General features: G+C 40.2%; 1 protein-coding gene across 13 annotated transcripts in view; it reads left to right on the top strand.

Moving 5' to 3' along the window:
• mecom (MDS1 and EVI1 complex locus) overlaps positions 1-11,685 on the top strand; it is a 169,509-nt gene extending 157,824 nt beyond the window's left edge. For all 13 annotated transcript variants that reach the window (XM_015389712.1, XM_015389709.1, XM_015389707.1 and 10 more), the window contains 7 exons: positions 1,946-2,112; positions 2,258-2,335; positions 5,068-5,237; positions 6,968-7,112; positions 8,897-9,130; positions 9,384-9,564; positions 10,329-11,685. In XM_015389712.1, coding sequence (XP_015245198.1) covers positions 1,946-2,112; positions 2,258-2,335; positions 5,068-5,237; positions 6,968-7,112; positions 8,897-9,130; positions 9,384-9,564; positions 10,329-10,463 — 1,110 coding nt within the window. In that variant the 3' untranslated portion in view covers positions 10,464-11,685. The remainder of the gene's footprint in view (positions 1-1,945; positions 2,113-2,257; positions 2,336-5,067; positions 5,238-6,967; positions 7,113-8,896; positions 9,131-9,383; positions 9,565-10,328) is intronic.
• Positions 11,686-13,930: the final 2,245 nt, after the last annotated feature.

Here is a 13,930-nt window from a genome sequence, read left to right as displayed (position 1 = left end):
GAGATTTGAAAGCATTTAATCTCCCTCGAGATTGCTATAGCTTCCTCTTAGTCCAGCTTTGGATCATGGCGTGTAATGCTGGCATATTCATAACCAAACAGTCCTGACACTCCATATCCTCCCTCTGTGGGTCCGTCGACGGCTGCGGCAGGAACTTTACACTCAGCCGTCACTCCTAATCACTTGCTCCCTGCTCTGAACTACGGCGCCATCCATCAACCATCAGTTCCTCTTTCTTTCAGATCCCTCTATGCTTCGTTTGCATGTTCTTTACTCTTCCTCTTTATTCATCCTGTTTCATTCCCCCCTTTTTTCTCCTGAAATCATCAAGTCCTCCATCATATTCTTCTCCAGTTTTCATCCTCTTTCTTTTCTTCTCCCTCTGCATAGTCTTTGTTGGCGAGAAGCCCGAAAGTGACAGGGGGTAAAAGTGGGAGATGGAATGTCAGAGTCGGAGCAGGGCTCCGGCGGAGGACCCGAATCAACACTGATTTGTCTCCTTATTGAAATAAGAAAAAGAAACAGACTGAAAATTCAACACACGTAAAATAATGCAAATTTGTGTGGCCCCTTTAAAAGAAGCAGAAAAGAAAAAAAAAACATGAGCGCCTGTGTGTTAGAGTGTGTGTGTCTGCAATGGTCTGACAGGCCCTGCGGCCTACTGAGACCCTCGCCCCTCACTCCCCCCTTCACCCCCTCCTCTCCTCCTCCTCCACATCCCACCCCTCTCAGCACAGCGATATCATTATTACCCGTGTCTGGCCCTTGATCAGTAATGTCAACATCTTTCATATTGACGAATGTGCTGTCTGCCCGCATTGTGCACAGAATGGTTTACAGCCCAGCAGTGGACATGAATCACTCCTCTGCCACACACGCGTTCAAAGCACACACACGCATACGGACAAAAAGCCTCACCTGAAAACACGTAGATACGCTCTGAGCAGGTCCAGTCCCCCTCATATTTGCACAATGCACATGCTTTTTACTTGCGTACACAGATGGACATAAAAACAAAACCTTACTGTCTTCTCTCCCTCATGTAAGTGTAGTTTCTGTTTTGCAAACGTTGAAGGCAGTTAATCAACTCAGACCACCAGAGTTTTTTTTTTAGTTTTTTTTTTTTTTGCTCATGAGCGCCCACGCAACACGCATTTCCTTCGAGAGTTCTGATGAAAGTAAATGTTCATTTTCATTAGTAGATTGGCTGTAGACTTTACTCCCCAGTGTGTTTGTGTGTGTGAGTTGCATGCATGCTTTATGATTTATGATTATTTCTTGGCTGTATTAAACTTTTAGATTTGCACAGCTGGTTGCTGCTGATCATAAATGAGAATATGACATGTTTTCCTGTTTGTGTGTGTGTGTGTGTGTGTTGCAAAAAAAGTTATGAATCAGTGTTAGATCAAGTTGTCATGCCCCATATCAGCTGTTTCACCTTGTGATGCATGAATCATTGATGAATGTCATGATAGAAATTCACCTAATACCGGTTTCACTATTTCCCCAACTTGTATGACACCCCTGCAATCAACACACACCTGTCAGATTTGATGTAATCAAACAGGCTACCAATAGTTACTTGGAAACATTAAGTTATATTAAAAGAGACTCTGTAATAGCTTATTTGCCTGTGTTGCATATGAAGAATTACCTGGCAGATGGAAAAAGTCCCTGATGTTATATATAAGGATATAAGGTATCATTTGCATTCAGGTTAGCATTGATGTATGTTTGGCTGCTGCAATTTACCTCTAATGTTCTGTTGAATTCCGAAAATTACACAAAAAATTAGTTAAAAAAAAACATAGAATCTTCTGAATTGATGAGTAGGTTTCATGTTGATAACAAATGCTGACACCCAAACTGTATATTAAATATTGTTGAAGTTTGAAGACTGGGAAGCTTTTAGGTCTTAAGGCCGTCCTATCCTCTGTCCTTGCAGATGACGGCCATTGAGAGCATGGCAGAGAAGCTGGAGACATTTGGTTCCTTGAAGCAAGAGTCTGGAGAACTGCTGCGTTCTGTCCCGTCAATGTTCGACTTCAGAGCTCCACCGTCCACACTTCCAGAAACACTACTGCGCAAGGGCAAGGAGCGCTACACCTGCAGGTAAATGGTCTGATAAGAACCGTTGGATTATTACTTCCTCCATAAATTCACACTTACTTTTGAAAAATGCTTCTTAAGATTACAAATGTGAAGGAGATGCAGTGCGTGTCACTTCAGAAAATTAAAGTGATGGTTTGTTCTGTAGATACTGTGGAAAAATATTCCCTCGCTCTGCCAACCTGACTCGCCACCTCAGGACTCATACAGGAGAGCAACCATACAGGTAATTTTATCTCTCTGGTTCTACAAACTTTCTCCCAGAGGTTGTTTTTAGAAGGTTGTTTAACCAGGCACCTGCTTAGGATTTCCACATTGACGTTTCTGAAAAAGTAGAGGAATTGTACAAAAAATAAGATAATCATAGCTTTAGTCTTCTGTTAAAAGGAGCAAGTTATCCCTGGTGTGTTTAAAAAAATACATTATGTGACTCACATATATGGTTTTGCAGTCAATAAAAACTGCTCACTGCCCTTTGCAACCTTGATCTGTCTCTGCATATAGCGTCTTGCAGTCGTTCCCACACTTTCTAAATTCCTGTCATATTACAACCACAAGCTCAAGGGCGGATTTAGGAAATTTGGGGCCCTAGGCAAAGACATGCATAGGGCCCTCTGAATTGAAAAGACAGCACATAAAAAAGAACCATTATACAGATACAGAATTTTATCTTAAATTTTATTATTTATAAATAAGCACTCAAAAAAAAGTGCTATAAGGATCTGAAAAGTTGCTAAATAAAGTGACAAAAGCGCATAGGGCACAGCTGGCAGCACTACTCTTGGCACCGTTTGTTTTCAAATGCTCAACTGCTGACTAGACCTTTCTGCACTTGCGCAGCAAATCAACTGGTCCAATGTTGTGGATACTAAGGGGTTGTTGGGGGAGGACACTTACTATTACAAGCATTCTGATGGCATTTTAGAGAAAGGACATAATTAATGTTCACAAATGAGTAATACCTGAATTAACCATACATGTAAAAGGAGGTTTATGGGGCCCCCACGAATTTGGGGCCCTAGGCAGCTGCCTAGTTTTGCCTAATGGTAAATCCGCCCCTTCACAAGCTTCAGTGTATTTTATTGTATTTTTGTGACAGAGAAGCACAAACTGAAGTAGATGGAAGTTAGTAAGATGTTTAGTTTTTCTTCTTTATAAATACATATGCTGCCTGTTTTTAAGTCATCCCTCTTTAATTCAATAACCGTAAAGGAACCTTAATGCACCAAGTCACCTTTAGAAGTCACCTATACCTGTATGTAATTTCACCTTAGACTTTTGGGGGGCAGTAGTGAACAAATAGCTTAAGGAAGACCTACAAACACAGCAGACAGGTCAGGGTGAAGCTTGTCCAAAGGTTTGAAGTCCAGACCTTCATCTAACTGAAAATATGTGGCAAGACTCAGAAGTTGTTTAGCTATAGTCTCATTCACGAGGTCGGGTTTATTTAGGATTATGAGGGTAAAAGTGTCTGCTTAAAACATTGAAATATTCTTAATGTTAAAAAACAAAAAACTCTCTTTTTTGTCTTAATGGTAGGCACTACTTTTTCTTTGTTTATAACACAAAATCCCTCTAATTCCCACTGAAATTTGTGGTTAATACAATCATATGAGCAAAGGTTACAGCGAACATATAGGCTGTAAATCTTTAATGTTAGATGTTATCACTACATGACATGTTCCTCTTTAAGTTCGTTCTGCCAGCATCTTTTCATCTGTCTTCATCTGTCCTTCCACACTTTATCAAACAAAAGAAGCTCGGATTTGCACAATAACACTTTAACTAAGATCTGCAACAGAGCATCAAATCTTTCCTCCGCTGCAGAAGAAAGCATCAAGTGCAGCCTGAACAATAAATAAAAGGAAAACAGCTCATTTGTTAGCAGCACGCAGACGTTTTCCCAGGGATTACCAGACCACAGTTTGAACAGAGTTTATGTGTGTTTTCCTATGCCATAAGCTTGGAATAATTATCCTACTGCTAAATAATTTACCCGATGAAAAATGGCGACCGTCGCCTCGGTGACAGGAGGCAGAGGAGGGGCTGAGGAGTACTCTACTAAAAATTTGGGAGATGAGAAGCAGGGGGGGCAGATGTCCAGATCTAGCAGCTGCGGCCATTTCTTTTGCAGTTTTGGGAACAAACTCAAAGTGGACTCTAAGCCTTGGATTCAGGGTTTCTTGCTAATTAAAGCAGTTTTCATATTTTTTGTTGTATTTTTGTCTTCTGTTAGACTGATTCTAAACAAACGCTTTTGCCATTTAATTTTGTTTTTAGAGACGTTTTTACTCAGATTTCTTTTCAGTTTTTCTTTAATTGAGAAATAAGATAGATTTAGCAAATTACTTGCATTAGGATAACGGCTGCACCCTCAAGTTATCCGGCTTTGTAGTTACCAAGGTGGAGGAATGTTGGCCCAAAGTTCGGAGGAGGCTCTTTGACCACAGGGGCCAGAATAAGACAGATGCAGACCTTTCCTGACCCAGTCTTATAGCTCACAACTCTACATGCTGGCACGCCATTAAAAAGATCACTGCCGTTTATTGTTACTTTTTTTTCTATTGCGGAGATAACCAGGAGGGTTCCCGAGGGACAGCCAAACGAGCAAGCTAATTCCACCAGCAGAAAAGATGTAATCTTCTCGTATAATTTTGCATGAAGAAACTTGGCAGGAGCCCCTAATTTTGTAGGTCTTGAACTAAATCTGTTGCGTGCGTATTTTGTGGGAGAAAAATGCAGCTTTATTGCGCTGGCTGGAGATAAGAGAGCAGAGCTGTTTCACCTTAAACAAGCCCCTCCATCATGTGTGGGGGGCTAAAAGACTGAGCACGTTCATGTAGCTGTGTCTGGCACAAACAAACTTCAACATCATCCGGCAATAGAGTTTTACTTCTTAACATTTGCTCTTGTTTCTGTTTATGTTGCTGAACGATTTTAACCGGCCCATTTTTGCAGGTGTAAATACTGTGACCGCTCCTTCAGCATCTCCTCCAACCTCCAAAGGCACATTCGCAACATTCACAACAAGGAGAAACCCTTCAAGTGCCACTTGTGTGACCGCTGCTTTGGCCAGCAGACCAACCTAGACCGCCACCTCAAAAAACATGAAAATGGGCATTTGTCAGGTGAGCTTCGAGATGTTGAGATATTAACACAAAAATCTTCTTTCACCCTTCCTTTTTAAAGTTTTTTTCTTTTATAAAGGAAATCTGGTTTGTTTAATTTAAAAGCTCATACATCAATCTGTAGAACGTATAAAATTACATTTCATCTTGATTTGAAGGAATCTAGAGACTGACAAATTAAGCCGTATAAATCTGCCATCACCCCCCTATGTAAACTGCCGCAGGATGTACTTTTTTTTTCTTTTTTTTTTTTTTGAATGAGCTGCTTTCATCAGCACATCACAGCTCGCAAGTTTGATAGCTGGCATCACTCTGAATCAGCAAAACAAGTGGTGACAACTGGCCAGAAGCCAGCACCAGCAGAGGAGGCGGCCACTTAATCACTCCTAATGTGCAATCTATCAAACACAAATTGAATTATTAGCTAAGCTATTTCATTTTAGCATCACTCAAAACATTTTCAAACTGGAGAAAGTAAAGAATATTTGGCATGAAAGTTGTGAAGAATAAAAAGACGTTTCTTTATCCTTGCAGAGTCCCTTGTAAGCGTTACAACTGCTGTTAAACTTTTAACATTGATGCTTTTTGATCCCTGTAACGTCCTGACCAGCAGACATGATGTGGTAGATGACGGTAAAGGAGCAGATCATATTTCACAGTCAGAGTGGAGTAACAAATAAAGAGGCATGCGGCGCCTCACAAAAGTATTTAAAGGTTGAAGAGTTTCCCCGTTTTGATGTTTCAGCCACACACTGCGATGCATTTACTGCGACTTTATGCAGTCATGATCAACCAATTTATTTTGATTCCCAGAATCCAGTAAAACTAATCACTCTCAGAGCACCCAGTTTAATCAGTGCATCAGTGTTTTAAGTTATCTCACTATGAATGCAGCTGTTCTGTGGGAGCCTGAAAGGTTTGTTATAGAGAACATTAGCAAACACTGCAAAAAACATCTAGAAATAAGTGAAAAATGTCTTGAATTAAGTGTATTTACCCTTAATTTGAGCAGGTAAATAAGATGCCCTGCCAATGGAATTATGATTTTTACTCCTAAAATAAGATTATTAGCTAATATATGCTTGAATTAAGACAAAACTATTGTTTTTTTCTTATTTTAAATGTAAATTATCTAGTTCCATTGGCAAAGTGTCACACTTACCTCCTCAATTCAAGAAAAAATGCACTTAATTTAATCAAAAATGACTTATTTAGATTTCCATTTTTTGCAGTGATCAAACAGCTTCAGGAAAACCAAGAAACATAGACAACAGGTCAGGGAAAAGGCTGAAGCGAATTTTAAAGCAGAGTTAAGTTATAAAGCAAGAAACTTGCAGAGCATTGTTGGTGCTATGGATATTCCATCATCCCCTTATAAAAAAGATGGCAAACTGCAAGATAATATAAATTGCAAAGAGGACCATGTTAAGGAGCTACACAAACCCTACACTGTTACTTAGACAGGTTAGTGGTTTTTGTCCCAAACCATGACAGGGAGCCTTTCTAGCCCACATGCAAAATTGTATATATTGAGTGTGAAAGTAGCACCATACATTGCCCTAAATTAGGGGATCCTTTTTTTAGCAGTAACAAGAAAGATGGTAGGGGTTAATTTGAAGATGGATGGAACAATTCTGAGCAATCAAGGCAGGAAAACAAATAAAGAGCGAGGAAGGAGGAGGGTTATCTTTCAACAAAGCTACAGTTTGCTTCTTTATCTTTTCCTGCAGGAACTGCGATGTCGTCCCCACAGTCTGAGTTGGACAGCGGCAGTGCCATACTTGATGACAAAGAGGATTCGTATTTTAATGAAATAAGAAATTTCATTAGCAGCACAAATCAGAATCAGACATCACCGGACCCCTCTGAGGAAGGGTAAGCATACCTTGGTGTTGTTTTTTTTTCAGAATCAGATTTATTGCCAAGTAGGTTTGCACTTAGAAGGAACTTGACTTGGAGTTGGTGGTGCAGATAAATTGGATATATACAGAATACAGAATCTATAGCTATATACGATATAAAACATACAATATGCTGTATACAATATATAGTATATAGCTATATACTATCAACACAGTAGACGTATGGTAATGTAACGCATGAGGTTTTTCTTGATCACTGTTGCCCTTTTTTAAAAAAGTGTACCACTGAAGTAGCTTTAACATGTGACATTTGACTCTTTTCCGTGTACAAAGACTTGCAATGCTTTTATTCATAGCCAGACTCTGTTAAGAAGCCACACCACACTCAAAACTCTCAATGAAAAACCAATCATCCTTGATAATAAATTCCTAGATTTTTCAAATCCTGCAGTCTTTTACTACTAGCCATTAGGCTCACAGCCAGGAAAAGATAACTTTTGACATGCAGCAATGTCTGAACGTTATGCAAATCGGATCTTGTTGAAGTAATTAGATCAGAAAGCAGTTAAGAGGGCCACGTAGGTCACTCTGTTTGTTTTCACATGCCTCACGTTGGTGGGATCACAGATCAGAGATGGTGGATAAGGACAGACCGGGTGGTAGAGCAGGAGAAGAATAGAGAGGTAGTGGTGATTGTGAGGTAGTCGGTGAGGGGGGGATTGCAGCAGTAAGACTGCCACATCTGGAACCAACATGTCTGCCTACAGGAAGAGTGTAGATGGGGGTGGGGTCAAAGGGTCGGCCTGTGTTTCCTTTCAAACTGCAGCGCTTCTGACTGCTCCTGATAGATACTTTATCCTCAGCAAATTACCACGTTTGAAAGCGTAATTAGCGAATCTGTTTTCTTAATCACAGAGTTCTCGCTCTCCCTTTAGGAGTTAGCTCCTTTTTTGCAGCTGTACAAGCATGAGACAGCACGAATGCCCTCTTGCAAGGGCACTGTTCTTGCAAGACCTGCATTGAAAAAAAATAGGTTTCCTAAGATTAGTCCAGCCTTTTGAATTTGGGATATTTCATTATTTTTCTTTTAAATATATTGCAGGTATCCTGTTTTTTCTCTAGTGTTGTTACTGATGCTAATGCTGTTACTTCATTCTTCTTCTCATTGTTCACTTTTCAGCTTGTTCTCTGAAGCCTTTGTGCAAAGAAATGGCATTTTTGCAAGCTGACGAAAGATGTCCCAGAGTGTAATTAGTGAATCAGTCTTAATGTGGTTCCAGATGATTTGCCAAATGGTGGTTTCCTGTGGTGCTGAGACAGAGGGACAGATTAAGACTCCAGCAGTTTGGATAGCTGGCCCCCTCTCCCTCTTCGGGGATAGGGGAGTAGGCTGGTTGGCAGCTCTTTCATAACTCTCCCAGCAAATGGGGCTGTCAGCTAAATATTTGGCCTATTAGATGAATACGAGATAGTAGAGAAAATAAACAAAGAGAGAAGCAGAGCACTCCGTTTAAGTGCCGCGGTGATCAGTCCAATGCTGCTGTGCCCAAAGGGGCCCCAAAACCTTGATGACAAACTGGATTCCAGCTCTGCTTGGCTGCAGATCCTCCACTTCTTACTTTGTTTAGCTAGTAACTTCAACAGTTTATGATTTGAGCTATAAGGATGTTCTTCACAATGAAAGACACACAACTGCACGCTCAAAGCTTTCTCTAGTTCTTTTTATTTGTAAAATAAATATCTAACTACAGAGAGGAGATTTGTATTAATAGTTCTGTTAACGGTCATGATCCACAGGCTAAATGGAGGCCTCCTAGAGGAGGGGAAATCGCTAATGCCCAGCCATGGGCCACGTGACCTGGAGGATGAAGAAGCAGAAGATTTGGATGCTGAGGAGGATGAAGCAGAGGAGCCGATTAACACTCCTGAGAAAAGGGACGTCAAGGTGCATCCTGGCAGCCTTGGAGATGATGAAATGGATTTTAATGAGTCCAACGAACTAAACCTCAGCTCTAAAACCTCTCCAAGGAGGTAAATGTCAATTGTACAAACTTCTAAATGATTCATCTATATCCAATATATCTTAAAAAACCTGCAATATTTAAGGCCTAACTTTAACAGATTTTACTACAACATCCAGGTTGAATTCATAAAATGCCGACTAATTTTAGTGACTAACTGAATGAACATTAGTTTCTGTGGCAGCTTTTTTTTATGTTATGTTTAGCATTATTTGCTGTGACAATAAAGGCTTTCTATTCTACTCTATTTCCATAACTTACAGGTTTACGCATGAGGAAGAGCAGAACAGCTTATCAGCTTTGGAACACATTCATCGTTTCTCTGACCTGCATAAAATGGAGGAGAGTGAACCTAGTGATGGAGATGAGGAAGATGGATCCTTTGGTTCTCCTTCACTTGCTGATGCAGTCAAACAGCCACTCTTTAGGAAATCCAAGTCTCAGGTATGAGGAATTTTTACAGTTCTCCAGCATTTTTTATCCTACTTGGCACCTGTGGTAAAGATATATATATATATATATATATATATATATATATATATATAATAAATTAATACCTTGATGAAAAATTTACTTGAAGTTCACAAATGTTCCTTTAACATGCCAGAGGCCTTATACTGCAGTGTGCCAGGATCACATTGGATGCAATTCTGTATCAAACAGAAATTGAACATCAGCTTTTATTATCATTGAAGAAGTAAAACACTTTACAGCTCTGTGTAACACCATAAACAGCCTACTTCGTACAAGTGTCACAGTGACTATCCCCATTTTACGACATAGGCAAACATTGTTTAATCTCCTTCTATGCTAAGCATGCATGGGTTTATACTTATGAAGATTCACTCACCTTTGCATGCTAAATGGTTGGAGCAGCTCCAACTAACATTAGCCTGACATACTGTGGTTATGCCAGCTAATAACGTAATACATGTATGTAGACAGCCTTAGAAATTCAAATCTTTCAGATGTTAGTTAAGCCCTTAATATCAGGGGAAAAAAACATGAGAAAGTGAGGTTGCAGCTAAAGTGATGTATCCTGTTCTTTGAATTTTAGGGTTACCAAGTCTACATAACAACAATTTACCTTAAGACTTTTTAAAATATATAATTCTAACAAGGGTGCAATGATGTGTGTACAGTTTTGTTTGACTACCTTCATACTTTCCCCAGAAATGTAAACCCTCTACTGTTTCCTTTTCCCTTAGGCGTATGCCATGATGTTGTCTCTGGCTGAAAAGGACTCTCTCCACTCCACCCCCCACACTCCGGCCACCATGTGGCACAGTCTGGCAAGGGCTGCTGCTGAATCCAGTGCCATCCAGTCACTTAGCCACGTATGATGACGTCCATCACCATTGCATTCCACAACCCCTGACCTCCTTGTGGCATCGGAGTCCGCCACAGAGGCTTTCAGCGGGTCCCTGACCCTCCACAGAGTGACTGCTGAGCAGAACCACGGCCCATTTGACTGCCTTAAACACAGAGCAGGGTCCCTGTCCACTCAAAACCCTATGGCAGACAAGATGAACTAAAATGATTTTTCACATTAACACCAACTAAGTTGCGGTTAAAAAAATTGACGCTAAAATAGAAAGAGCTGTATTTATTCTTCCAAGTTTCTCTGTTGTGCACAGCTAAGGCAGCTGCTGCAGACAAGTAATATAAATGTGCTGTTTGGTCAATGTTGGAGCACATTTAAGGCAAGGGGAACCCTCTCGACCATCGGTTTCGACGTCGCTCGATCTGTTGCTTGTAAGGCATAGAAGCGACACCACAAATCCCCCACAGAGAACCACAGATCTTCAACTCTTCAGTTGAAAGCTGCTCCTTGAAGGTCAGCGCTTGAACATTGCTGAATATCTACAAGAAATCCATGAAAATGAGTTTAACTGAAATGAGGCCAGTGTCCCGTTTGTGTGTTCATGAATGCGTGTGTCTGTACAATCACAGCACTGTATACAAGTTTCAAGCAGCACTCCATCTTGTCCACCTGCGCTATATGTGAACAGATATAAATAGATAGTCTTTTTAGTGTAAGAGAAAACTATTTTTTTTTTCCATTGGTTTTGTTATTCTCTGAGATAAGTAGCCTGTGCTGACGATTATTGTCATTCTGTAAAGGGCAAATATCTTTTTTCAAAATTTTTTGAAATCATCCTAGCCGATCAACAATACCACTAAATAGCCTGAATGCTAGTTTTTAGCAAATCCATTCTCATGTGTCTTTCATTTTTAGACAATCATTTGTTCTTTTTTTTTTATTTGGTTGGTGTTGTCGTTATTTGCTGTTGTGCTTTTTGAGAATTGTATTTATTTCTTGGCAAACTGTAGTTTGTTTACTGAATAGCACTGCTCCTAGCCCAGGCGAAAGAGGGAGATTCCCACGGCGGGCTAATCCCGAACCTCAGTCAGAGGGTTTGTAGAATATGTTTGATTGCCGGATAGTATTAAACATGCAGTCCATTCCTTATTCTACTAATTAAACCAGTCAATGAATAGATTTCGTTTAGTTTTTTTTTTTTATGATTCAATTGTAAAAAAAAAAAAGAAGAAAAAAAAAAAGTGCAAATCATCAGTGGTTTTATGGACGAACAATGAAAATAAGTCAGGTTTAATTTGATCCGAAGCGCATGGTTGGTCTGTAAAGATCTATATATGACATTTTCTATGATTGTCTGCAAAGCTTGTATGATGTTCGGTTCATGTTAATCCCTTGTGCCAAACTTATGACACATAACAGAATACTTTTGTTAATTTTCCCGTTTTGAGGGACCAGACTTCCTGTTTGTTTTTGTGATTTTGTTTGTTTATAATCGATTTTAAAAATTAATCAGCAAGTTGAGGTACTTTGTTTTAATGCTTTCTACAATGTAACTGTTATGCATTTCAATTCAATACTGTGGGAGGAACAACTAAGAAAATAAAAGAACACAATGTGGATTGACTTATTCTCTTTTCTGTGCTTTTCTCTTCGTCTGACGACTCCCCGCTTGATATTTCCCTCCTGGCTGCCCATCATTTTGGGCAACACTGAAGGCATGAGTCAGACCGCCACCTGGCTTTTTCTCCTGGCGCTCCCATGGCCCCCAGGAGTGAGCGAGAGCCTGAACTCTGCTCCTCTTTCTTCTCCTTTTGGCCTTGGCTCACATTTAGAGAGGGAAGTGGAGAAAAGCGGCAGAGGGCTTGAATGCGGTAGTGAGAGCGGAGGCAGGAATGCCTCCTCTTTATTTGTGTCCATTTGTAGGGCATGATGGATGAGGTGGGTAGATGAGATGACCTGGCTCATCGCTCAAACACTCAATAAGAGTCCCATCCTGCAGCAGGCCTCCCCATCCGGCCACCCACCCCTCAACCCCCTCTTTGTCGCCGCTGCCAGCCAACGTAGGCGGACATTGTGGCTGCGAGGGTTGGAGGTTTAGGCGACCCATTGTCCAACAAATCGCTCAACTTGGGGGTGGGGAGAAGAAATTGGGCATAGAGTGACGATGCTCAGTGCTGACGCTCCACATTTACAGTGCTCTTGGCACCTTAATGGATGAGTTGTTTTCTTCAAGCCTTTAGGGCTCTACTGGGCGTCTGGCTTTGATGAGGTCACAGAGGGTCAGGCGGTGTTGATGAGGTCAGTTTGGGTCGTCCAGCTTTGATGAGGTTAGCTTCATTATTGGTGGTGATTCCGAAAGCCATGGTCATAATGAAGTGGTGAGGATACTGCCTTTGACCATGTGTTTTACCACCTGTGGACCAATTGTGTTTAACAATTATTTTGTCCATTTGCCTATATTTATATACAATACCTTGCAAAAAATATTTGTGCTCTTTGAACTTGCTCCACAATAGTCATATTATCACCAAAAACATAAATGCAATTAATTTGGATTTAATATGATGGACCAATGCAAAGCAGACTTTTAGTGTAGAAATGAAAATAAGAGTTCTGCAAAGAAGAGTTGAAACAAAACTCCTCCTTTAGCGATGTGAACGTTTTATTGCCAGTTATCATTGATGGTTGAAGGTACCAAGAATGGCAAGAACCAGCGGTTAGGGTTAGAGGGAACTTCTTTAGCACTCGTTTTGGATTTATTTTTGTTGATGAATGTAACATTAAAAAAAACAACTCTGTTTTTTGGTTTACTTATTTTATTTTTTTTTTGTATATTATAAAAAGAGAAGCAAAACATAGAATCTGAAAGCAAGCAGCAGCTCATCCCTGGGGATTTTAAAGGTAAACCTTTGGCCTATTCACAAGGCTGCCAAAATGGCCTTACATTTAGCTCCATATATTTCCCTTACGCCGGTCCTTCCTGTTCCTGCGGAAGAAGAGTATCCCTGCAGTTTGCGGTTATCACCATAATTCATCGAATTTTTTTGTAAGAGCCAAAAAGGTCTGACACTTCCTTACATTTGTGTGCTGTGTCCACTAAATGGCTTTTCACAAACTGTAAATGTGAACTATAAACTTCCTCTGGCTTTCTGTTGACAATGGCTTTCTTTTTGCAATTGTTTCAATCAAAAATGGGGTTGTGGAAAAAACGACTGCTAGTTGCGTTATTAAGTTTCCCTCTTAAACTGTGGATCGCTGCAGCTTGTTGAAATGAATTATGGGCATATCAACTACTTCTCTGATTAATGCTCTTATTTAGATGGACAGCCATGTCATGGTAGGTCTGCTTTTATGAGTTGATTTAGGGCTTAAGCATAAATATTTTAAATAACCTTAATTTTAAAATTCAGATTAAATAAAGGTATAGTGGAATATGTACTTTTATCTGGGTGGATCATCAAAATAAGCGGTCCTCCTAATGTCAAT

Source organism: Cyprinodon variegatus, unplaced genomic scaffold, assembly GCF_000732505.1.
Source record: "Cyprinodon variegatus isolate N-32 unplaced genomic scaffold, C_variegatus-1.0 Scaffold470, whole genome shotgun sequence".
Taxonomy (NCBI): Eukaryota; Metazoa; Chordata; class Actinopteri; order Cyprinodontiformes; family Cyprinodontidae; genus Cyprinodon; species Cyprinodon variegatus.
This window is presented reverse-complemented; position numbering and strand designations above follow the sequence as displayed.